At 40.6% G+C, this 27,314-nt stretch overlaps 1 protein-coding gene across 6 annotated transcripts in view; it reads left to right on the forward strand.

The window, feature by feature from the left end:
• The window catches only part of AAK1 (AP2 associated kinase 1), a 214,619-nt gene that overhangs the window by 177,344 nt on the left and 9,961 nt on the right, over positions 1–27,314 (forward strand). Inside the window, exons 20-21 of one of the 6 annotated variants that reach the window (XM_073622016.1) lie at positions 8,383–8,487; positions 11,515–21,888. The exons of the other annotated variants lie outside the window; for them this stretch is intronic. Of the exons in view, the coding sequence (XP_073478117.1) occupies positions 8,383–8,487; positions 11,515–11,609 (200 nt within the window). The 3' untranslated portion in view covers positions 11,610–21,888. Of the gene's footprint in view, positions 1–8,382; positions 8,488–11,514; positions 21,889–27,314 lie in introns of those variants that run through there. 6 annotated transcript variants of the gene reach the window in all.

The raw sequence follows: 27,314 nt of genomic DNA on the forward strand, positions 1-27,314 counted from the left end.
TCGAGTCCGACAGAAAGATTTGAAACATGTTTTATTTCTAGGTCTGTCGGACTTTTGGGAGAAAAAAGTCTGCTGGAGTCCACACACAATTGAGTCTGGTCCGCCGGACCAAGTCTGCCGGATCAAGTCTGCCGGACCAAGTCTGCCAGAAAGTCCGCTCGTGTGTGCGCGGCATAAGTCACAAAAGGTCATTGCTAAAGAAGCTGGATATTCAGAGTGCTGTTGGGTGGAAATTAAATTAAGTGGAACAGTGGAAAAAATGTGGTAGAAAAAGGTGCACAAGCAACAGGGATAACCGCAGCTTTGAGAGGATTCTGAAGCAAAGGCCATTCAAGAATTTAGGGGAGATTCACAAGGAGTGGACTAGGGCTGGTGTCAGTGCTTCAAGAGCCACCACACACAGACTTATCCAGGACATGGGCTACAACTGTCGCTTTCTTTGTGTCAAGCCACTCTTAAACCAGAGACAATGTCAGAAGCATCTTACCTGGGCTAAGGAGAAAAAGGACTGGACTGTTGCTCAGTGGTCCAAAGTCCTCTTTTCGGATGAAAGTAAATTTTGCATTTCATACAGAAATCAAGGTCTCAAAGTCTGGAGGAAGAGTGAAGAGGCACAAAAGCCAAGTTGCATGAGGTCCGGTGTGAAGTTTCCACAGTCAGTGATGATTTGGGGAGCCATGTCTTCTGCTGGTGTTGGTCCACTGTGTTTTATCAAGTCCAAAGTCAGCACAGCCCTCTACCAGGAAATTCTAGAGCACTTCATGCTTCCCTCTGCTGAACAGCTTTATGGAGATGCCGATTTCATTTTCCAGCAGGACTTGGCACCTGCCCACACTGCTAAAAATACCAATACCTGGTTTAATGATCATGGTATCACTCTGATTGGCCAGCAAACTAGCCTGACCTAAACCCCATAGAGAATCTGTGGGGTATTGTCAAGAGGAAGATGAGATGCACCAAACCCAACAATGCAGACAAGCTGAAGGCCACTATCAAAGGAACCTGGGCTTCCATAACACCTTAGCAGTGCCACAGGCTGATCGCCTCCATGCCACGCCGCATTGATGCAGTAATTCATGCAAAAGGAGTCCCAACCAAGTATTGAATGCATACTATACTGTACATGGACATACTTTTGAGTAAGCCAACATTTCTGTATTAAGCTTTTTTTTTTTATTGGTCTTATGTAATAATCTAATTTTCTGAGATACTGAACTTTGGGTTTTCACTAGCTGTAAGCCATAATCATTAAAATTAAAAGAAAGGAATGCTTGAAATATATCACTCTGTGTGTAATGATGTAAAATTAGTTTCACTTTTTGAATGAATTTCCTGAACTAAATTAACTTTTTGATGATAGTCCAATTTTTTTTTAGATGCACCTATACCTGTATATCATGAGTATGGCACTTTGTCCACTGCAGGGCACCATATTATGAAGCGAAAAACTCCAAACTGACTGGTTTACTACTCCCTCTGTACAGTCATAAGTTTAAAATTAAATCTTAACGTTTTTGTAAACCTCTGACAAGAAATATAAACCATGTCCCTCTATATGGTGTACTTGTCTCAGTCCAGAGCACTATGTGTGATTTCTGTCTGCTGCCTCATTCCTCTATCTGCATGAATAATTTCTGACATGTTTACCTGACCCCAAGAGAAAAAAAAGGTGACGTGAGGGAGCGCCACCACACAGCCTGTGATTGACAGCCTTGGCTTTATTCCTGTGTGCTGGGGGGGGGGGGGGGAGGGTGTCCTTCCCTTCCCTTTCCTCCAATCAGCTCTAAGCTCTCCTCACTGGGCTCTGCAAAATGTAACCCCAGCTTCCAGCCCCTGCTTTCTTAAAGGGGTTGTAAAGGATTTTTATTGTTTGTTTTTATTAACCACTTACGGACCGCTGCACGCCGATATACGTCCTAACTTTGAAGAGGAATATTGTTGTTATGGCAGCAGCTAGCTGCCATAACCTCGGTATCCTCTTCTTCGGCCAGCGGTCCGCTTTCCGATAATAGTGGTCTCTACGGCAGATTCGCCGCAAGATCACTTTTATCGGTGGTGGGAGAGGGGGCCTGTCTCCATATCGTTGCAGGGCGGAAGCAACGTTAAAACGTCACTTCCGCCCATAGCTCTTGAAGGGCCTTTTTTTTCATTGCATTTTAGTGTAAATATGAGATCTGAGGTCTTTTTGAACCTAGATCTCATATTTAAGGGGTCCTGTCATGCTTTTTTTCTGTTACAAGGGATGTTTACGTTCCTTGTAATAGGAATAAAAGTGACACTTTTTTTTTTTTTTTTTTAAAGAATGGTATAAAAAGTAAAATAAATGAGAAAAAAAAAATTAAACACGCCTCGTCCCGCCGAGCTTGCATGCAGAAGCGAACGCATACGTGAGTAGAGCCCACATATGAAAACGTGGTTCAACCACACATGTGAGCTATGGCAGCGATCGTTAGAGCGAGAGCAATAATTCTAGCCCTAGACCTCCTCTGTAATGCATTCAAAACATGCAACCTGTTGAATTTTTTAAACGTCGCCTATGGAGATTTTTAAGGGTAAAAGTTTGTCGCCATTCCACGAGGAGGTGCAATTTGGAAGCATGACATGTTGGGTATCAATTTACTCGGCGTAACATTATCTTTCACAATATAAAAACTTTACTTTTGTCTTATTTTTTAATTCAAAAAAGTGTATTTTTTCCAAAAAACAGTGCATTTGTAAGACCACTGAGCAAATACGGTGTGACAGAAAGGATTGCAACAAGCGCCATTTTATTCTCTAGGGTGTTAGAAAAAAAATTGTATAATGTTTGGGGTTCTAAGAAATTTTCTAGCAAAAAAAATACAGTTTTAACTTGTAAACAACAAATCTCAAAAAGAGGCTCGGTCCTTAAGTGGGTAAATAACAAACATGTCATACTTACCTTTTCTGTGCAAGGGTTTTGCACAAAGCGGCCCTGATCCTCCTCTTCTGGGGTCCCTCAGTGATGCTCTTGGCTCCTCCTCTTCTTGAGTGCCCCCACGGAGACCCGCTTTCCATGGGGACACTCATGCGGGCGCGCTCCTGAGTCCTGCTGCCGCATCTATTGACGCAGACAGCATGACTCTGCCCCACCCTCCAGCTCCTGTGTCACTGGATTTGATTTACAGCTGGCTCCCCCTGCTATCGTCGATGGAACGATTGGGTTTAGGTAAGTAAAAGGGGGGGCGCTCTAGTGGGCAGCTGCACTACAAAAGGTTTTTCACCTTAATGCATACAATGCATTAAGGTGAAAAACCTTGAGGGTTTACAACCCCTTTTAAAGCTCGGACAAGCTGTATAAATTCTGTATTTTGAACAGCTTTTGAGAAGAGATGTCAGTAGATAAATGGGTATAACTTATGTTGGAAGATTTGATTAATCTCTGTAAACCGTAACATATAACTATTGAAGTAATTCGGTCCCCCCATACTGACAATGCTGCTGTTCAATGGTGTCTCTGTTGCTTCTTTATTCAGATTATAGGCACCCTGAAGCAGGAAGTGTTTTACTGTCCTGAAAACAGAAAAAAAGCTTTAAAAAATTAATGCAGCCACCACAAGTAATGATTGGTAAACTGCAATATATAACTTTTTTTGGTTTGGGGTTTAATTTTGCTTTAACTGTAATAATTTTATAGATTTTTTTTTTTGGGACAGGTCATCTGACTAAATATCTTGGCATTGGTCACACATAGCTAAACAGGAAGAACTGGGTTCACACAGCATTGCAGATTTGCAAGCTCTGCCTGAATGGCAATGACAGTCCCTTCACAAACATTGTCATTGTGTAGATATTTGGTCACATAGCCAGGCACTATACCTTTTTGTTAATGCTAAAGTCCAGACTGTTTTTAAAATACAGCTCTGTATTAAAAACCTATTAAATGCAGCAAGTGTTAGACCCTGAATTTGTTTTTATATCAACCTCCTGTAATCGGATGTACAGCAGGGCAGCCATTTGGGTACATATGTGATAGGAGATGAAACGTTTTCAGGCTATAAGACGGTCTTAATCAAGCTGTGCTGCTGAAATGCTGTAAAAAAAGTCAAGGTTCTGGATGTGCTGTCTGGCAGAGATGCCAGGGTCACAACACTGGCTGCAGAGAATAACATTTTTCTGCAAGTAAAAAAATTCCCACGCATGTTAAGTATATACTATGTAGCCTTTTGCCTGTAGTTGTGGCTTAAGGGTCGGTTCACACTGGGACGACTTGGGATCCGACTTGTACGCCCTCAAGTCGCCCCAAGTCGCCCCAGAAAGAGATTCACATTTAAGTGAATGGGAGCGTCTTAATAGACACTACTGAAGTCGCTCCGACTTCAGAGCGTACTCCCTGTACTACTTGGATCCGACTTGGTAGGCGACCTGTACCATAGAAATCAATGGAAGTCGCCTCCAAGTCGGATCTCTCTCTCAAAGTCAAGCGACTTTGCAGGGAAAACCCCTCCCTCCCAGAGAGCTGATTGTCCTGTGATTGGCCACAGCCAAAGTCGCCTGTCCTTGAAGTCGCGTTGTAATTTGCTAAAGTCGCGCTGAAGTCACTTTGAAGTCGCCGTGCAAAGTCGCGTTAAAGTCGTGTTGCCCCTGTGTGAATCGAGCCTAAGGAAGCATTCCAACCACAGAGTTTCTGTTCCCAGACTCACAGTTGTACATACTCTGTTGATATGTGCGTTCACGCTGATGTATGTATTTTTTTTTTTTTTGTAAAAAGAAAGACATTATTACACTAGAAATCTAAGATATAGTGAATGTAATAGTGATCCTATGCTGGGGACCCCTTTAGTCAATAGGGATTGTAACTGAAAAAATGCAAACACTGGCAGGAAGTAAACTGTGTACAATGCAGATTACAACTCTAGATATGGCACATTTTCATTTTATGTACATCCCAAAAATATGGGACATGTATCTTGTGAACAACTTATCTGCTATTTGTTCATCTCGTAAATTCTTTGTTAACCAATTCTTCACATCATATCAGTAATAATACTAGTGATGCACATCGGTTAATGGTTCTGGCTTATTATCAGACAAATATGTAGTCTTCCAAATATTCTGGTACATATGAGAGTGGGACCAGTAACCACTACTCAAAATTGGTCAGTTTGCTTGATACCATACGCCTTTTGCTCGGTTGTCCTACTATCGTCTGAGCTTGTAGTGGTGCCAGTGTAAAAACTGTATTTTTGGGCACAACAGAATTTGAACTTGTGTGTGTAATATGTAGACTAGTGTTGTACAGGTGATTGTGTATGTGTGCGATATATTGGAAGTACGTAAATGTCGTCATCTTCTTACTCTTCATTTCACTTTGTGTGTACCTTATGTGTTATATGTTGCTTTTACAATACTTTCATAAGGACATACCACAGTGCTTATCACCTTCCAAGTAGTTAAACCTCAAGATGGGAAGGCGTAAACGCATCTAAACCACACATGTGGTATTAAAGTGTGTAAATATATGATCCTAATACTGTGAACTACAGTGCCTTGCAAAAGTATTCGCCCCCTTGGCTTTTTACCTATTTTGTTACATTACAGCCTTTAGTTCGATGTTTTTTTAATCTGAATTATATGTGATGGATTAGAACACAATAGTCTAAGTTGGTGAAGTAAAATTAGAAAAATATATACATAAATCAATTTTTCAGAAATAAAAAACTGATAATTGGCATGTGCGTATGTATTCACCCCCTTTGTTATGAAACTCATAAAAAGCTCTGGTGCAACCAATTACCTTCAGAAGTCACATAATTAGTGAAATGATGTCCACCCGTGTGCAATCTAAGTGTCACATGATCTGTCATTACATATACACACCTTTTTGAAAGGTCCCAGAGGCTGCAACACCCAAACAAGAGGCACCACTAACCAAACACTGCCATGAAGACCAAGGAACTCTCCAAACAAGTAAGGGACAATGTTGTTGAGAAGTACAAGTCAGGGTTAGGTTATAAAAAAAAAAAAAAAAAAAATCTTTGATCCCTAGGAGTACCATCAAATCTATCATAACCAAATGGAAAGAACATGGCACAACAGCAAACCTGCCAAGAGACGGCCGCACACCAAAACTCATGGACCGGGCAATTAGGGCATTAATCAAAGAAGCAGCACAGAGACCTAAGGTAACCCTGGAGGAGCTGCAGAGTTCCACAGCAGAGACTGGAGTATCTGTACATAGTACGACAATAAGCCGTACTCTCCATAGAGTTGGGCTTTATGACAGAGTGGCCAGAAAAAAAGCCATTACTTTCAGCAAAAAACAAAATGGCACGTTTTGAGTTTGCGAAAAGGCATGTGGGAGACTCCCAAAATGTATGGAGGAAGGTGCTCTGGTCCGATGAGACTAAAACTGAACTTTTTGGCCATCAAAGAAAACGCTATGTCTGGCGAAAACCCAACACATCACCCAAAGAACACCATCCCCAAAGTGAAACATGGTGATGGCAGCATCATGCTGCGGGGATGTTTTTCAGAACTCTGGACTGGCAAACTGGTCAGAGTTGAGGGAAAGATGGATGGTGCTAAATACAGGGATATTCTTGAGCAAAACCTGTACCACTCTGTGTGTGATTTGAGGCTAGGACGGAGGTTCACCTTCCAGCAGGACAATGACCCCAAACACACTGCTAAAGCAACACTTGAGTGGTTTAAGGGGAAACGTGTAAATGTGTTTGGAATGGCCTAGTCAAAGCCCAGACCTCAATCCAATAGAAAATCTGTGGTCAGACGTGGATTGCTGTTCACAAGCGCAAACCATCCAACTTGAAGGAGCTGGAGCAGTTTTGCAAGGAGGAATGGGTAAAAATCCCAGTGGTAAGATGTGGCAAGCTCATAGAGGCTTATCCAAAGCGACTTGGAGCTGCGATAGCCGCAAAAGGGGGCTCTACAAAGTATTGACTTTAGGGGGGTGGATAGTTATGCAAATTTACTTTTTCTGTTATTTTGTCCCATTTGTTATTTGCTTCACAATAAAAAAAATCTTCAAAGTTGTGGGCATGTTCTGTAAATTAAGTGATGCAAATCCTCAAACGATCCATGTTAATTCCATGTTGTGAGGCGACAAAACACAAAAAATGCCAAGGGGCTGTATACTTTTTCAAGGCACTGTATGTGTCATCGTTGCATAGCTTGATCATGCAGATGCTATACTGACTGGTGACAATCGGATGGTGCTAGAGCACACAAGCCGCTTAGTACTTGTATGTTGCTAACCCTACTTTACCACTTTTTTTATAACGTTTTTATATAATCTATTCAGCATCGATTTGCTGGCAATGCACTTTAGCTCAATAAAATGTAACCCGTTCTCAAAAGAGCAGATGTTTTTTTTGGAGTGGATGCTGGGTGATTAAATCACCTGCTGGCTCTGTAGATTTCTTGGCTCCACAGGCAATATTTCCTTATTGGACCTACTAGCAGTGCTACCCTCTACCGCAAGAAATTTTTTTGTAACCTTGGCCAATTTTTTTCTAACCTTGGCCAGATCTGTGCCTTGCCACAGTTCTGTCTCTGAGCTCTTCAGGCAGTTCCTTTGACCTCATGATTCTCATTTGCTCTGACATGCACTGTGAGCTGTAAGGTCTTTTATATAGACAGGTGTGTGGCTTTCCTAATCAAGTCCCATCAGTTTAATCAAACACAGCTGGACTCAAATGAAGGTGTAGAACCATCTCAAGGATGATCAGAAGAAATGGACAGCACCTGAGTTAAATATGAGTGTCACAGCAATCTGAATACTTAGGACCATGTTATATTTCAGTTTTTTTCTTTTTTTAATAAATCTGCAAAAATGTCAACAATTCTGTGTTTTTCTGACAATATGGGGTGCAGTGTGTACATTAATGAGGAAAAAAATGAACTTAAATGATTTTAGCAAATGGCTGCAATATAAGAGTGAAAAATTTAAGGGGGTCTGAATACTTTCCGTCCCCACTGTAAGTAAGTAAAAAATGCAGCAGGAAAAGGAAGATCCCATGTTTATGACCACAGTAGGTAGAAGAGCCTAGAACATTTTTCCAGTGATTTGGTTTCTGGATTCCCTGCAAAAAAATGAGGCCTGTAGGCGTTTCCAATCTCTTGCCCCAAACTGAAATGACTGTTTTGGACTGGCTTTATGTTTTCTGTCTGGATGTCCTTTAGCTCATGACACTTATTAATATGCAGAGCAAGATCTGCCACTAATAAATGACAGTCAGTACCTGGTTTGCCCCTTTAGCATGTTTGTGTTGTCCACGGTACTCATACACCCTGTGTGTCCCCATAGTCCTCTCCCTTGCTTGGCTTTTTGTATAAATTTGCTAACTAGCTTCTCTTTCGCTGTCTGAGCTTCCCGCTTCTTTCTTTCTCCTTCGCACGCTGCAGACGATACTAACCTCCTAACGGGCTTTGATATCCCGGATGATACAGAAAAAACAGCTGATGATGAGTTTGATCCTATTCCTGTACTGGTATCCAAAAATTCCCAAGGTAAGAAACGGGAAGACAATAGTGGGTATAAAAAGGACAATCTTAAAGGTATAAAATCATTGCTTCTAGCCTTACAATGATTTGGTTTTTCTGGCACCTCCAGGGGTTAAACTGTGCTTTAGCAGGCCAGTTCTTCTGCACCTCTTTGTGCAGTAGTCTAGTCCTCATTTTCTGTTGCCTGCAGACTTTCTGTAGGTTAACCTATGTTCTACAATTAGTTTCTCATGAGCTTATGACATCACTTTTCTCTGTCATACTAGAATGTTTGGTATGGTCAGCTCAATGTTTAGTTTTTTTGGTAGAGTGGGGAAAAAATTGTTTTAACCCCTTTCCGCCGAGCGTACGCAGATTTGTGTACTTGGCTTTCCAGGGTTATACCGGGATGATGCCCGCAGCTGCAGGCATCATCCTGGTACCGTTGTTTAGAGCGGGCGATCGGCTATCCAAGTATAAACAACTGATGCAGCTAAAATCCGCTCGGCTGTTATACCGGAGGAGCGGGAGGGGACACCCTCCCGCCGCTCTTACCGGGCCTCGATCGGGAGGCCCAGTGGCCAATCGGCTGCCTCTGCGGGCAGGCTGGAACGAAGCTGTGGGCGGCTTCGTTCCAGCCTTCTAATTGTAAACGCGGAAGCGGCGTCATGACGTCACTTCCCGTTTACTTGGCTGCCAATGGCGCCAATGTAAAAAAAATACACAGTATTCAGAATTGCCGTTTTCGGCGATCTGAATACTTTGAAGCGCAAAGGAGGGATCGAGGGTCTTTTAGACCCCCGAGCCCTCCATAAAGAGTACCTGTCACCACCTATTACTGTCACAAGGGATGTTTACATTCCTTGTGACAGCAATAAAAGTCATCAAAATTTTTTTTTTTTAACACAATTTACAAATATATAATTAAATAATTTAAAAAATCATTTTTTAAAGCGCCCCCGTCCCCGCGAGCTCGCGCAGCAAAGAAAACACATACAGAAGTCGCGCCCGCATATGTAAACGGTGTTCAAATCACACATGTGAGGTATCGCCGCGATCGTTAGAGTGAGAGCAATAATTCTAGCACCAGACCTCCTATGTAACTCTAACCTGGTAACCGTAAAAAAAAATTTAAAGCGTCGCCTATGGAAATTCTTAGGTACCGTAGTTTGTCGCCATTCCACGAGTGCGTGCAATTATAAAGCGTGACATGTTTGGTATCATTTTACTCGGCGTAACATCATCTTTCATATTATACAAAAAAATTGGGGTAACTTTACTGTTTGGATTTTTTAAAATTCATGAAAGTGTCCCTTTTCCCAAAAATTTGCGTTTAAAACACCGCTGCACAAATACTGTGTGATATAAAATATTGCAACAATCTCCATTTTATTCTCTAGATTCTCTGCTAAAAAAATGTATATAATGTTTGGGGGGTCTAAGTAATTTTCTAGCAAAAAATACGGATTTTAACACCAAATTTCAAAAATAGGCTTAGTCATGAAAGGGTTAAAATCAGATTATAAATGCTGTCTATATCCCCACAGACAAGATTTATCTTCTGTTTTTTTCTGACTTCTGTCAACTGGATAGGAAGTGAGGTGGAAAAAAAAAAATCTGTGTTCTAAACCCGGGGTCGGCAACTTTAGCACTTCAGCTGTGCTTGAAGCTACAGATTTCATCGTGCATCTACCTTATGAGTCATGCCAGGGGCTGTTGGAGCCTTGCAGTGCCTCATGGGACTTGTAGTTTCACAACAACTGGAATGCCAATGTTGCCTACCACTGTTCTAAGCCTTCCCCACTCTACTAGAAAATGTTTTATTACTGTCTCTGTCCCCATTGGGTGAATTCCCCTTACTTCCTGTTATAAAGCCCATCAAATAGACTAAAAAAAACATTTGGCTGAAATTGAGCTTTAAAGTAGAACTATAGGCAAAACTTTATTTATTTATTTTTTGAATACAGTAAGGGAGAGTTACAACACCTGTTTTATTTTTTTGCCATCTGTGCCCCATTGGGAAGATTTCCGATCACTTCCTGGTACATAGCCAGAACAGGAAATTACAGGAAATCCATGCAAATTAAGGGAATTCCCCGGGGAACCCCAGACCACAAGAACTAGTGTTCCCATTTGAAGATTTACCCTCTTGCTTTTTTGAGGAAAACTCAATTTTTGATTTTTCTTTTACTTTCAATGATAATGGTAAACAGGACAAATAGGACATTTCTTGAGGACTTTCAGTCTATGCCTGGAAATTATCTTATGCCCAGGAAGGGACATTATTTTTTTTATTTTTTGTGGATAGCACAAGGGTGTCACGTCACCTTATTTAGAGGAAAGAGTTGGTTAACCTTAGGCTGAGCATAGTTTAACTCCTGCATGCCAGATTGCATTGCATAACGATGCATGCTTTACAAGTATTGAAATTACAGGTTGCGTACAGCTAAAACTGATATTTTTGTACTAATTAGATGCATATTTTACAGCATGCACCAGTTGCTTGTCTCCCTCTGGGTCTCCGGTAGCAAGATTTCTTACCTTCCTATCCAATTTGAGCCAACCAAGTTAGGCAATTTCCCCTACTTAAGTTAGGGAAGTCTGCAATGGCTGGAAATGTGGTTGGTGACTGAATTACTCTGGCTGGAGCCAAAAGAAATATTGATAGCCATAGAACATAAACGGTTCTAATGTACGGGTAGATTCTAGGGTGCTAGGATTAATGCTCTCAAGTTACCTCCCTGCACAAATAAATCGTGCTTGGCTTTCCGAGCTAATTTCCCTGATCTGCAAAAATTTTTTTGCTCTGTTCATCTCTAACAAGAAGGTACATCCTAATACTGGAGTCCCAGCTTAAAATGGAGCAGCTGATGTGTGTTGTAGTGAATGGGCATATGCCAATAGCTGATTTGACCGAACTTGGCCTTTAAAAACAATGGCAAATGGTTACACAATGCTTCTCACAGATCCCATGCTTCCTGCCTTTTGCACCTTCTGCTCTGTCTCTCTGTTTTCAACAACATACTGAATTGCTGTCTTTCCCCCACTTTCCAGGTCCTCACTCTAATAACAGCAGTGGGAACTCAGAGTCCAGCCTACCAAACATGTCCAGGTCTCTACTACTGGTGGATCAACTCATAGACTTGTAAAGTGCACACGCTCTAGCAAAATCCTCCCCCCACCCCCCGTCCCGACAGAGGAGTAACCCTACAGATATATATAAATATATAGATAGATAGAGATATATGTACATCTCTTTATTTTTATTTTCAACATTCTGTGAACATCAGTGTAGTATGGATCTACTAAGGAGCCTCTGGCTGACTCTGAACACATATCCTTGGCGCCTTTCCCATCTTGTACAAACTGCTTTCTCCTTAATGGATAGAAAGACTTGTGTTGTGAAAGAACTGTGTAGAGTAAGATACTGTGTGACTGGTGAGGATATAAAGGAATCCCAAAGTGCTTACAGTGTGGAAGAAATGGTCTGTGTCCATGTTCTATTGCTGTGCCCGAAAGTCTCAGTAGATAACAGCTGAATTTCCCAGTCTCAGCAGAGATACAGTCTTCATGATGTCAAGATTGTTGGCCACAAACCCTTAAAGGGACTCTTGCCTCTTTCTTTTTTTTTTTTTTTTTTTTTTTTCTTTTTCCTTTTATTTGTTGACCAAATTTATTAACGCGTTTTTCCAAGAATAGCTCTAGTCTTCATATTGGGTAAACCAGTTTCTATAGCTCATTGTAATAGCCCTTCCTTCTTTTCCTCTTTGTTGCAATCATTTTTATTTATTAGATATTTTGAGATACTATGTTGTGTAACTTTCTCTATTACATATCTGATAAAATGTGTTGGAGGAGAAGAGGCTTGAGTCATCTGTGGGGTCAAACAAGATGAGGCCCTCTTTTTAGAACCTATGAAAAGCTACTGCACCTACTCCAGACCTGCAGATTGTGTGTTAAAGCAGAACTAAACCCACTGATTTAACAGTTTCAAAAAAGTTACATTCTTGGCACGTGCTGGGAATGTCACATTGGTTGTGCTCTCAACCAAACTGTTAGACCATCAAATGGCAGGTGTCATAACTGATCACATGTGCAGCATTAGGACAGTTGAAGAGCAAACATAAACCAAGATAACAGCTTCCTTGGCTGAAAACAATAGGAGGGCTTAGTTCTGCTTTAACTATAAAATTCATAAAGAGTGTTACTCTAAAGATACTCTTTAGAAACCTATCTTGTGCTAGCGCAACAAAAACTGAAATTTGCAACAGATTCATGCACATGTCTGTAATGTGTGTGTATAAATCTGACGCAACTCTGACAGAAGTGTCAAAAGCATCTCTCCTGTGAAGTGGCAGAATTTTACAGGCAGAGAAGCTATTTGGGGAGGTTGGCAGAGTAATGATTAATGTATCAAATATCAGTTTCAGAGGATCTTTGACAAATTTTGCCACAGAATAGTCCCAAAGTTGCAACACAGTTACATATGCAACACAGTCAACAATTTACTTTGACATGGAAGAGGTCTTATTAACTTCCACTTTCCTCATCACCAATACGATGGTATTTCTTTGAATTTGTCCCAAAAATCATGCTATACAGTAAAAGTGTTACCAAAAAAGAACTACTTGAATTTGTTGCTTGCTTTGGTACAACCATTGAAATGTTGCAGTCTTTCCATGAATTTGGTGAAAGGCTTCTGACTGCATACACCCCACCAGAAATGTGTCACAAATGCCTTTTTAAATCACTCCCAATAGTTGTCCACTGTAAGTGGAGAGGTTTCTGGAGTCATCCAGTGGGGTCAAGTAAAGTGAGGCCCTCATTCTTGCCAATTTACTGACAAGATGATTTCTAGTTGTTTGACATTGCTGTAGGTATGAGGCTATAAAAAGCTACTCCACCAACTCAAGATCTGCGGGTTGTGTTAATAACTGTACAGTAATGTGTTACACTTGCTTACAGTGTTATATCCCCTTACCTAATTTACCCGATTCCTTTCTAGTCCAGTTCTCAGGGAAATCCCCATATATGTTTGCGGACCCAACAAGTAGTTATAGGTACATGGACCTGGGGATTTTTATGTTTGTGAATTTTCAATATTTCTGAGTAAATATGATCTAAAATACAATCTTTTATTCACAGATAACCAAAAACCAATTCAACAATGGGGTCAATGACCTAATTCTTGTTCATTTACTGTATTTATTGAGGAAAATGATCCAGTTACTTGTATGTATTTCCTTGTAGCAAAAGTATGTGACCTTGCTTTCAGAAGACAGTAGAGTGGCATCTCTTTACTGTGGTGATTTAGACATTGTATCTACAGTATGTGATTCACATGACCCAAGTTGGAATTGCAGTGTTGTTTTTTTAACATATGAGTAATTACATGGTGTTCTGTGTTTATCAATACACTTTGGATGATGTGTTTTAATTAGTCTTGCTCCTGGCGTGATCTTTGTTGGTTCACCACTCCTGGAGTATTTATTGCTACTTGTACGCAATCTGCCTAAAGCTGCCCATACACGGACTCCCCGCTGTCAGAATACAATAGCATGGCGGGAGGGATTTCCACATCCACCTCAAATGTGAGGGTGTGGGAATCGGATTTTTTTTTAAATTATTTTATTTTTTCATTCACACCACTGGTTGAATGAAAAAATAATGAATGTATGACCGTAGGTGGGGGTGGGGGGGGGGTTAGACTCTTTGGATATAGTTTGCTATTCTTTTGATTGAACTTCATAACTCTAATTTCCCTAAATGAACTGAAAATCCTGGAGGTTCACATAACTTTTGGCAAATTTGTAACTATGGATTGTTTTCCTCAATAAATAAATAAATGAGCGAGTATAATGCTTTTGTTTCTTATTATCTAGTTTTAGGACTTGCAATAAAAAATAAATCACATTTTAGGTCATAATTACACAAAAATATTGATCATTCAGAAGGGTTCACAAACTCCAAAGCAATATTGTGTGGGTAGTGTGTAAATTTGGTGAATGTATACACACAATTGCATTAATCTATTCGCAATCCACAGATCAGGTGTAATTGAAGTAATTCTGTAAAGGTTTTAAATATGAAGAAGCGGAAAGAGGAAGCTTCAATATCCTCTACATTTTACCCCCAAAAGGAACTCTTTCATGGGAAAAATGGAAGCTGCCATTAATGTTTTCTTCTGAAAATGCTAGCTGCCATATTGTCAAGCTGGCCATCTGAATTTATTGATGTCCCTGACCTGGAGCAAGCATGCAAAAGATATTTCTGCCTCTCCGGCTCTGAATACCTATTGCAGGTCATTGACTAAAAACATTGAAGCCAAAGTGCCAAAATAACCTTTTCAGAAGGCAGTCAGCAGTGGCCATTTCCCATATCTTTCTAATTGCAGGTTTGCTTCAAACCTGCAACATAGTCAGATTTTCTTATATATGGTAGATCAGCAAAATTTAGAAAAAAACCTTTGCAGGGCAATAGTCTACCTAAATAATCCATTCAATGAATATGCACCCCCATGGGTCCTCAAATCAGAGTTGTTGGTAAATTTTACTTGTCTAACAGAATCTGTTTAAAACCCATGTGTGGCTTTAATCTGTTCAGGTATTTTTGTGAAATTTACTTTATTTGGTTGACACTGTAAGGTGAATATACTTTGCGTTTAGTTTCCCTTTAAATCATTGTTTGTTGTGGTCCTAAAAAAAAAACAGACAACTGTAGATTTAGTTTTAATGAATCATTGATGGAAGTTGGCATGTTGAGTTAATGACAGTAGAGGAAATAAGAAATTTAAAAAGGGATGTGTCCTATTTTTAAAGCTCTGAGGAAATAGAAGTAGAAAAAAATGAGTCAACCACGACTGGCGTTTTCTAGTGCTGGTTGGAAAAGAAACCTGATTGGCTGCTCTTGGGGACACTTACATTTTCCCTTAGCTTCTTGGGGTTTTTTGTTAAGAAATCTGCCCTGTAGTGTTAGTAACTTTGAACCGGATAAACTATATCCATTGTTAAGCTGTGTATCTTGGGAAGCATTAGGTTGAAGGTTTATTTGTTAATGTCATGTTGTGTCTTGGACTATACCTGCCTGGTGATAACTGGGTTCTAAACTGTATGAAATATACAAATTTCTTTACAGGGGACCTTTTCAAAGAATGAAAACAGAAGGTTTCTGCAATGTTAAAAGATCAGCACCCTGTGCCATAACTGCTCATCTTGTTCAGACACAATAAATGGGAAAACACTTTACAGCTCAGCTGTAACTTGCAGTTGAGGAGCCACCTTGTGGCCTTGATGAACATGATTTAAGAAAAGTAAAAATTCTTGAAAGTAACTTGCTAGGAAAGACATTTAGGAACCAATGTTCATAAACCACTGGACCTTAATCTGTAGTAAATGTGCATTTCCTTTACTGCACAATATTATTATGTACAGCCCAATTGGGAAAGGGGAACATTTTGAGGGCTATAAAGCTTAAATAGTGGCGTATCAAGGCCTTCTAATTTTGTAAGGTGTCCTCCCACAAATTTTGCTTTTGTCTGTCTCAAAAATTCTAGTTGCCTAATAGACAATAATATTGCCATTAAAAATGCAAGCAGGCCACAGCCAGAAAGTCTTTTTGAGAGTCCGATTGCACACAGATAAAAATTGACCAAATAGTTGGGCAGGCCAAACGAGCGCTAATATTTTAAGTTTTGGTAGTTACTGGCAGTTTTACCACAGACTGGCCTCTTTAGTGTTCCATTAACTCTGTTAGTAAGATCTCAGCTGCTCCCACGTGACACAGCCAGTACAGGTTGTTTCACATTTTGCTGCTGAATTTGAAATGTATTACTTTACTTTTATGGAGGATGCTTCAGGAGGTTTGAGACATCTACATTTATGGTTCATACCAGCTGAATTTGTGGAACAGGGCCAGTTCCTATACTTGGAAGAAACCATTGTGTTCTTCAGCCCTCTAGTGTTCACCCATAACTATTAGCTATTGGTGGACACCGGTAGTTTGAATCACACTTAGAATAATTGTATGTACACCGATCAGCAATCACATTATGATGACCCACTTAATATTGAGTAACCAATGGTTTTGTAACCAAAACAGCCCTGACAAATTGAAGCATGGACTCCAAAGCAACAGCCACATGAATGGCAGGGCCCAAGGTTTCTCAGCAGAACATTGCCCAATGCATCACACTGCCTCTGCCAGCTTGCCTTCTTCCCATACTGCCTCCTAGTGCCATCTCTTCCCCAGGTAAGCGACACACGCTCACGCACCCCTCCATCCACATGATGTAAAAAAAAAAAAAATGTAATTTATCAGACCTGGCCACCTTCTTCCATTGCTCCTCGATCCAGTTCTGATGCTCGTGTCCATTGCAGGCGCTTTTGACTGTGGACACTTGTCAGCATGGACAGCTATGCAGTCCCATACGCAACACACTGTGATGCACTGTGTGTTTTGACCCCTTTTTATTGGAACTAACATCTTTCAGCAGTTTGAGCTACAGTAGCTCTTCTATAGGATCGGACTACACGGGCCAGTCTTCACTCCTCACATGCACCAATGAGCCTTGGCTGCCCATGACTCTGTCTCTGATGCAGTCTGGAAACATCCTACAGGCTACAGTTTTGGAGTTGCTGTGACCCAGTTCTCTAGCCATTACACTTTGTCCCTTGCCAAAAGCGTTCTAATACTTACACTTGCCAATTGTTTTCTGCTTTCAACACATCAACTTCAAGGACAAGATGCTCACTTGCTGCCTAATATATCCCACCCACTTTCAAATGCCATTGTAATGGGATAATCAATGTTATTCACTTTACCTTTCATTGGTCATAATGTTATGGCTGATCTGTGTAAAATATAAAATGCAGTATGCAAAACGCTGCCAAACTGAATATGAATGGGTTTGCAACAGAAATCCTTATTCCAGGAGCCTAATGTGTATGGAACCTCTACTCCCAATGATGTCTGAAATTATTGGCAGCATACTCTGAGAGAATGATAGAAGTGCAGAGTTTGGGGTCTGTATCAGGCTAATCTATATCGGATAATATCTAGCCTGGCATTCCTATCCACTTTCTTGGGGAGTACACTGACCGCCACACATGACGCTATTAGCAAATCCAGAGGATTCCCGCTGCAAACAGGGGCACATACAGGTAATTTCATATATATTTGGACACAGGCACACTTTTCATACTTTTGGCTCTGTATGCCACCAGAATAAAATTTAAGACAAAACAATCCCAATAAATTTGACGTGCAGACTTTCAGAGTTAATTCAAGGGGTTGAACATACATGTCAAGTCCAAATTTATGAACTGCAACCATTTTTATACACAGTACCCCCATTTTCAGGGGCTCAAATGTAATTGGGCAAATCAATATATTCATAAATAAAATGTTCATTTTTAATATTTTGTTGAGAATCCTTCACTGGCAGTGACTGCCTGAAGTCTAGAACCCATGGACATTACCAAAGACTGGGTTTCCTCCTTTCTGATGCTTTGCCAGGCTCTAACTGCAGCTGTCTTCAGTTCTTCTTTGTTTGTGGGTCTTTCTGCCTTTAGTTTTGCCTTCAGCAAGTGAAATGCATGCTCAATTGAGTTTAGATCCTGGGTTGCTTTTGCAGTGCGTTTTGGATCATTGTCCATCTGTACTGTGAACCGCCCTCCAATCAACTTTGTTGCATTTGGCTGAATCTGGGCTGACAGTAAATCTCTAAACACTGCAGAATTCATCCGGCTGCTTCTGTCTTCTGCCACATCATCAATAAACACCATCGACCCAGTGCCACTGGAAGCCATGCATACCCATGCCACCTCACTGCCTCCACCATGTTTTATAGATAATGTTGTGTGCTTTGAATCATGAGCTGTTCCAAGCCTACTGCACACTTTTTTCTTCCCGTCATTCTGGTACAGATTAATCTTAGTTTCATCCATCCAAAGAATGCTTTTCCAGAACTGGTCTAGCTTTTTTAGATGTTTTTTGGCAAAGTCTAATCTGGCTTTTCTATTCTTCAGGCTTATGAATGGTTTACACCTTGTAGTGAACATTCTGTATTTTCTCTCCTGAAGTCTTCTTTTGAGTGTAGACTTTGACAATGATACGCCCAGCTCCTGGAGAGTGTCCTTCACTTGTCTGGATGTTGTGAATGTTTTTCTTTACCATAGAGAGTATGCTCATCCACCACTGTTGTCTTCTGTGGACGTCCAGGCCTTTTTATGTTGCCGAGCTCACTAGTACGTTCTTCTTTCCTCCAGAATGTACCAAACTGTTGATTTGGCTACTCCTATTGTTGCTGCTATCTCGCTAATGGATTTGTTTAGTTTTTGAAGCGTTATGATGGCCTGTTTCACTTGCATTGATAGCTCCTTTGAACGCATGATGTAGGTTTACAGCAATTGATTCCAAATGCAAATACCACACTTAGAATCAACCAGACCTTTTACCTGCTTAATTGATGAAGAAATAATGGAGTAGCCCACACCTGGCCATGAAACAGCTTTTGATTCAACTGTCCAATCCGATTTGGATGTACATACCCTCAAATTAAACAGGAGAGTGTGCGCTTTCAGCCCATATCCATTATAGAACTATAGCTTGAATATTTTGGTAAATACCTGAAAAAACTAAAATTGTGCCTGTGTCCAAATATATACGGACCTAACTGTATGTTTATAGTTTGAGAGCATATAGGTTTCTGTTGCATCCCTGCATTTTTTTTTTTTTAATCAAATTATCCTTAAAGCAGAGATTTCCATGAAAACAGGTATCTGGCAAATCCTGTTGCATTCCTTTTACATATGACGTATGTGATTCTGAAAAATAAAAATACATACGGAGGTAAATGGATATTTTATTTTCAGTAGAACTGTTTGGGTAGTATCAAAAAGTTTGCCGTTCAGACTAGATTTGTGTGTAATACTAGCTGGTTTCTTAAGACACCTACTGTATGATAACCTGCTAGTATGCAAGTAAGGAATGACTGTATTTTGGCCACAGTGAGAGTCTGTCTTATTGGCCACAGAAAATGAAATTATATTCTATAAATTGGCAATTGGCTTTGGAAAGCAACTCATTACACAATAGCAGAGATTAGAAAAAATCATAATGGCCTCTGGTAAAATGTTGGCATTTCAAAATCGTTCAAAATACATTTAAGTGGAGATCATGTGTCCGAGGTACATAAATAAAGGCTGTAGCATGCTTCTGTACAGCAGATGCAGGCTATTCGGGAAGACCCCATGGGAATTGATATGACACATTTCTGTTACAATTGTATAGAAGTTATGAAACATTCAAAGTGCATACATATTACATATATGTTAAAGCTGTCCAGGTTACAGATGCATTGTAAATAGATCTGATTATAAATGTGATATAAAGAAACATTTTAAAGGGCTTATAAACTTGATATGTACTATATAAGCCATTCATAAAAGCACATGCTTAGTGATATAAAAGTTACTGTATTCTGACTGAGCCTAAGATATGCTAGAAATTTTGTACCTTATAAACTCATGTATCCAGTTGTCATGTGAAATGTTTGACAACTAAAAGATTGCATGTAGGTTTTCATGTTAACCCTCACTTTAAAAAAGTACACTGCCATTATTTAGATCTTGCCTTGTGTTTAGTGAAAAGCTTACATTGTATTTCCACTTTGGCACCCAAATTGGGATAACACTTATTTATATTTGTTTCCATTCATGTAGCATAACTTTAATCTCCACATCTTTTCAAAGCAACATAGGCTGCTCGTAGACAACTAAAAAGGCAAATATTTATTTAAATTATTTTAATGTATGCTGCATGAATGGGAACATATAAGCATATAGTAGGGGTTTCTCACATTTGACAGCAAAGCTGGAAATACACATTAAACCCATATTGTACATGGCTGATCATGGACCTACTGTTGGGATACCTTAGGTCTAAACATCATCCAATTATGTTGTTTTTTTTTCTCCATACAATGAGGTATGGGTTTTGCCTTTTTTTTCCCCCCCTCGACGTTTAAGATTTACTTACTTCCTGTCAATATGATGGAAGTTGGACAGAAAGTAAGATGGACTCTTTCAAATAGGGGCACAGATGTAAGTAGGAGCTTCTAGGCCTTCCACTCTAATAAAACAACAGTTATGGCTGTAGTCGTGCTTTAGTTAATGGAAAGATTTATAATAGTGTCCAAGGAGGGTGGTCCAGGGTGCAGAGAAAAAGCAGACCTCTGTGTCCTTCCTTGGGATAACCAGATAGGTATTGTAGCTATGCTGCTGTTACTTATGGCCCAAGTAAGTTCTCCAGACATAACTAGCAAATTCACAAAACATAATGGCATGTAGAAATCGTGTCATGTACCCTTTTTAGTAGACTGACCATAGGAGTAAGCAAGAGAAATTAAGAGAAATTGGACCACTAACAACATTAGCACAGCAGCGTAGACCCCCAAGGAATAAAACCCTGCCCTACTTGGTCCAAACTGTTTTGGGTAGATTTACTCTTTAAGTTTTGTGTGTAGGTGCCCTTGATTTTGCCAAATAAAAAGATGAAAGCTTTTTCCAATAACTTGTAGAAGCCAGAGACATCCTATCTAGTAACATCGCAGAAGCATTTTTAAATATCAAACCTAGATTCCACCATGTCCCCCTGATCCTTGCTGGTGGACTGCTCTGCTCTGCATGGAGGATACTTGTGTGGCCTGCATTTCCTTCCTTTTTATTTTTTACTATGAAAAGTATTTAAATATGTATGTGTGCGCGTGCAATATCAGTGTATTCTCTGTTTGTGCAGATGTCCTTGAGAGAGTATGAAATTTTATCTGTATATGCTACACCAAGGTTGGTGTGATCTGTCTCTCTCTGTATGTCTACTGGACACGCTCTCTCTGCCATGTACTGGTTTTTGCTGTCTGTAAATAGTCCTCCAAGCCTTCAAAGTTTGTGGGGTCCTCCTCTGTATTACAAATTTCTACCTGTGTCCAATACACCAATCTTTATTCTTCTGTATTGTATGGAAAAAAAAGTGTTGTCCTCTGGAGAACATTTATCATTACCTTAGGAAAAATCCTCTAGTGAAGTGGTTGGTAGAATTTTGACTTGTGTATATATAAATATATAAATATGTTTGTTATTTTAGTCCATGCTCCTAATCCTCCAGTTCAAGTCCCTCCAGTTCTCTCCTAAGTTTTCCAAGAAGGGTAAAAAGTAGAGAGAAATGACCATATGGCGTTTACAACCTGCACATTTCCTGATTGTATAATAGAATTCAATCTATTTCTGTGAATTAAAGTATTTTAAAGAATGGTTTCTTGACTCTGATTTCTCTTGTTAATGTTCGCTTGAAAGTCTCTAAAAGGAAAACTACAATATTGCTTTTAAAAAATTACCTTTTTCATTTCAGTCTACAGCCAAGCCAACAATGATTTTCTTTATTGCCCAAAGAAGGAAAAAAAAAATCGAATTTCTGTTCCTTGAAACCATGGCAAAGTTAATTTTAAATTCAGGATGTCCCTGTGCCTCTAATTGGCTCACAGTCTCTGCCAAATATCTACACAGAGCTCAATGTATAGGCATGGAATTTACCATGCCCGGTGCTGGTCTTATGTTTGCCGCACTAGGAAATATATCTTTGGCTTATTGTAATGTAAAAAAAGAATGCTTGAAATTCAATGTTATGATTATAACACTAGGATTAATGATGGTTGAGGTGAAACTAAACACACTGGTTTATTATTATACAGGATTTATATAGCGCCAACAGCGCTTTACATCAGTTTAAAGGCCAATTCACACTATATGCAGTGATCAGTGTTTTACCGCATGGTAAAATGTCTGTCACCGGAGGGGCACACAGGAAAAAATTAGTTTCCTGTGTGTCCCATTCACACTGCAACGCAGCTTAGTGCTGCGCTAACATGCAGACATGCTGCATTTTATTGCAACGCATCGGCCCAATTGCACTGCAGTGTTGGGAAAGGGGGGTTAAGCTGCCTAACAATGTAGTGTATGTTTTGTACACTTGAAAAAAAGCTTGTACAAAAAAGGAAGCCGTGTGATGCGCTGAATCGCGCCCCACACTGCCCCTTAGTTCAGCCAGCAACACACAGCAGCTGGAGCAGTGAATCACATTCAAGGCATGCCATAGTGTGCTTATGTAAGCTCTCAACCAAACAGTCGAGTCATCAAATGACTGGTGTCATAGCGTGTGCAACACCATGGCAACTGCAGATCAGAGGCCAAGATGGCAGCTTCCTTGGCTGTAGAAGATAGAAGAGTTTCGTTCCCCAGGACTTCCCACTTCCCACTCAGTTTTAAGGATATGAGCAAGTGGGTCATGGTTTCTCTTGCCGTCTAGAGTTCAGAATCAAGTATATATTCACCATTATAGTCTGCAGGGTATATAGTGTTTTCTCAGCAAAAGTGGTGTTTCACTTAAATGCTTTTGATTTTTGACGTATGAATTAAAAACAATGCACACATTATGGAAAGGCTGAATACATGATCTTTTTTACTATGTGACAGGCATACTGTGATAAGAAACTTGGTAGAATTCTAAATTATCTCAAAGATCAACTCAATTTTAATAGTTTAATTATAATGTATAATTGTAAGCTCTTTTATGAACCGTAGTATGATTGGGGACCTAATATAATTGCAAACTCTCTTAACCACTTGCCGTCTGCGCTATAGCTGAAAGACGGCTACAGCGCGGACTTAACCTGCCGGTAGAGCGTCCTTGGACGTCCTCCCGTGCTTGAGCAGCCTGCGTGCCCCCTGCAGGGCGCACGTGGCGCACTCTGTGATCAACGAGTCTAAGAGACTCGCCTGATCACAGATCGGAGGAAGGGGTCGATCCCGACCCCTTACCACGTGATCAGCTGTCAGCCAAAGACTGCTGATCATGTGATGTAAATAGAGCCGGTAATCGGCTATTTTTCCTCCTCACGCTAATAAAAATCGATCACTGGCGGCTGCAAGAGGGACATCGGTCTCGATCGTGGAAAGTCACCAGCATCACCTACCATTTGCCCACCAGCATCAGCTATCAGTGCCCACAGTGCCGCCTATAAATCACCAATCAGTGCGTTATTACCAGTGCTGCTTATCAGTACCACCTACCAGTGCCCATCAGTACCATCCATCAGTGACATCTATCAGTGCCACCCCATCAGGGCCCATCAGTGCAGCCTTATCAGCGAATATCAATGAAGGAGAAAAATTACCCGTTTGCAAAATTTTATAACAAACTATGAAACGTTGTTTTTTTGGTTTTTTTTCCCCAAAAATTTGTCTTTTTTTGTTTAGCAAAAAATAAAAACCCCAGTGGTGAATAAATACCACCAAAAGAAAGCTCCTTTGTGTGAAAAAAAATGATAAAAAATTTAATTTGAGTACAGTGTAGCATGACCGCACAATTGTCATTCAAAGTGAGACAGTGCTAAAAGCTGAAAATTGGTCTGGAAGGGGGGTTTAAGTGCCCAGTAAGCAAGAGGTTAAAGCATACATTCCCTTTAAAAATAGAAACTCTGCTTTCCTAGCAGTCTATCGCCGCCCAAGCAAAATTAGCTAAACTTTTTTTTTTTTTTTTTTTGGGTGATGGAGGTCTGGCATCTGCTAAACTATAGTTGGTTGTAAAGGGCTATATTCCGTAACATAATCAAGTACAATGTATGAAAAACAACCCTTTTATGCGTAAAACACTTTGTGAACTTGTTTGTTAAAGAAAAGCTGAATTTGACGACAGGCTTATCTGCCAATCAGCATCTGAACATTTCAGTCACGCAGTTTCCTTAATTTTTTTAATTTGTACCTACAGGTAAGCCTAAAATAAGGCTTAACTGTAGGTAAAATCAATATCTCTTAAACCTGTATGGTTTAGGAGATCTTCACTTTGCATGCAACTGCTGACGTCAGCAGCGCATGCGCTGTAAATGCACGGCTGAAGGCCCAGCAGACGGTGCCGGACCTTGCCGGGAAAAAGACTCCTGGGCGCATGCGTGGGAGTGACGTCATCGCTGCTTCGACCACTCACAGCATCGGAGCCGCGAACCTGGAAGACACACAGAGAGCAAAATGTCATCTCCCTCGGCGTGGACCGGCCTGCAATATGGGGTGTGTCGTTCTAAGGCAAGTTTCTCATAATATGCTAGTATGCCTAAAATCGCACCAAAAAACGAATAAGGCCTGTGTTGGGTATTTGGCTTGTGTCAATGGGATCCATTTTAACATGATTGTGAGATGCATCTGAGATCATTTATAATTCACTGACAGGCGCCTTTTACATGGAGTTGGCCTCTTCCAGACCTGCATTTGACCTGCTTCAAGCAGCTTTTGCATTCCTGTAGACTTTTATCAGAATGCAACACCTGCTTAAAGCAAGCAAAAGACTATTGAACCAGGCCCTTATTAAAAAAAAAAAAAAAAAAAAACATACAATACATGCTCTACTCTTAAACTGTGCAGCGTATTAGTTGCTTCAGCTCACGTAGAAATATTCTTCCAAAGAAAAATGTATCTGTCATACAGAAATGAAGCCTGAAAACCCAACTTGGTCATTCAAGTAGAAATGCCATTCCCAAGTCTCGTTAAAAAACAAAAACAAAAAATAACTCTGCTGCTATACTCGCCCTGTATTAGTATTATTATTGTATTATTATATTACAGACTCACTCTAGCACAGTGGCTAAGTAGTTAGCACATCTGCCTAGCAGCACTAGGGCCATCTGTTTGAATCCCAACCAGGACACTACCTGCCTGGAATTTGCATGTTCTCCCTGTGCCTGCGTGGGTTTCCGTCGGGTCCTCTGGTTTCCTCCCAAACTCTAACGACATGCTGGTAGGTTAAATGGTTGCTACCGATTTAAATAATGAGTTCTTTTGGATTGTGTGAACGATGACAATACTTTAACTTGTAAGGATGGTCTTATATCCTGCTTCAGACCCTTGATTCTTTTTTTTTTTTCTGATCTAAGCCTGTAACTACTGTTTCTCATCTTCTGAATGCCAATCTCTATCCTGCAAATACATAAGTACAAGGTAAGAAGTGCTGTATGTAATAAGATGTGAGCATCCTCTGCCGTCTTTTATAAATACCCTCCCTCCTGTTGTTTTTTTTAGTAGGACTCAACTTGTCTTAAAACTGAAAACGCCTTGAATGACACTTGTGTTATCAAGTGCTAGCAACGAATCACAGTCTTATTATTATTACCAGGCCAAATAATAAGGCAAAGCTGATTTATTAATTTGTGTGTATTTATTATTTAAAGCTGAACTGTCTGGGATAAGCAAATATTGTCTAAATACAAGAGATGTGTATTCTTACTTGAATTTTGTGGACTTTGTGTATTTCTTACAGATCTGTGTAGTAATCCAGCATAACATTTTTCCTCTATGCAGGAGCTCCCTGTATTAAGACTAGTTCCTGATACTCTGTCAGTGAGTGGTCTTGTATCTGCCCCTCTCCTGCATATTTCTGCCGGTGTTCTGCCGAGAAAGTTCCCCTCGGTGGATAAGGACCCCCCTCTACTGCGCAGGCACAGCGCTTGCGCAGTAGGAACAACAAGGGAGCCGCCGAAAAGAGCCGAAGCTGAACACCGGAGTCAGCTGTACATGGCGCCTGCGTGCTAAGACTATTTTAATAAAAAAGTTTCTAACAGGCCCCTCGCGGGGCTCCCTACGCTCGCCGCGCTTCGGGCACGGCCTCGCTGCGCTCTGCATATTATTCTAACTCTATGTCAACTTGGATGGTGGGGCTTTAACGTGGACATAGGGTAGAATGTAGTGCGCAAGCGCTGTGTACAGCTGACTCGGGTGTTCAGCTTCGGCTCTTTTCGGCGGCTCCCTTGTTGTTCCTACTGCGCAAGCGATGCACCTGCGCAGTAGAGGGGGGGTCCTTATCCGTCAGGGGAACTTTCTCGGCAAGACACCGGCAGTCTGTAGTGAGTGGAACTGCTGAGTCCCTTGCACAGCTCTGCTCAGGCCACGTGCAGCACAGTGATTAAAGTACTAATAGCTGGGTTTGCGTAGAGGCATTTTGCACACATAATATCAATTTTATATCTAATGGGACTAAATAAAAAAAGATTGTGCCTGGAGTTCAGTTTTAAAATATATTTAATTCTAAAGGTGTGGAAGGATAAAAAAAATCACTGTAGGGATCACTATGTGCATAAGGCAACACTGTACTTTACTCACACTTCTCTTCGGTTCTGCAGTTGTCAAAGCACGGTGTCAGCCTACATATGAAATGAATATATGAAGGGAAGGTCTAGAACAAACTTTTAGGCCCCTTTCACACTGGCACGGTTTGCAGGTGTTATTGCGCTAAAAATAGCGCCTGCAAACCGACCTAAAACTGCCGCTGACACTGAAGCAGTGCGCTGGCAGGAGAGAAAAAAAAACTCCTGCAAACAGCATCTTTGGAGCGGTGAAGGAGCGGTGTATTCACTGCTCCTAAACTGCTCCTGCCCATTGAAATCAATGGGGCAGCGTGGCTATACTGCGCTGTAGCGGCGCTATGTGAGCGTTTTTAACCCTTTTTCGGCCGCAATCGGGGGTTAAAACCGCACCGCTAGCGGCCAAATACCGCCACTAAAACGACGGTAAAGCGGTCCTAAACATAGCGCCGTTTTACCGCCGACGCCCCCACCGCCCCAGTGTGAAAGGGGCCTTATAGTTTGTCTACTTTTTTTGTTTTTGTGTAGCTCCACACCTACTACAGATGCTGGTTGTAGAACATCAATATTGGGGGTCATGTTAAAGGGTGACATTCAGAAAGAGCTAGCCAATTGGTAGCGTGGATGAACGTGCTGAGGTTTTTCAGCTGTTTTAGCTGCAGTTTGTATTTTTTTG

The sequence above is a fragment of the Aquarana catesbeiana genome, linkage group LG03 (assembly GCF_042186555.1).
Source record: "Aquarana catesbeiana isolate 2022-GZ linkage group LG03, ASM4218655v1, whole genome shotgun sequence".
NCBI lineage: Eukaryota > Metazoa > Chordata > Amphibia > Anura > Ranidae > Aquarana > Aquarana catesbeiana.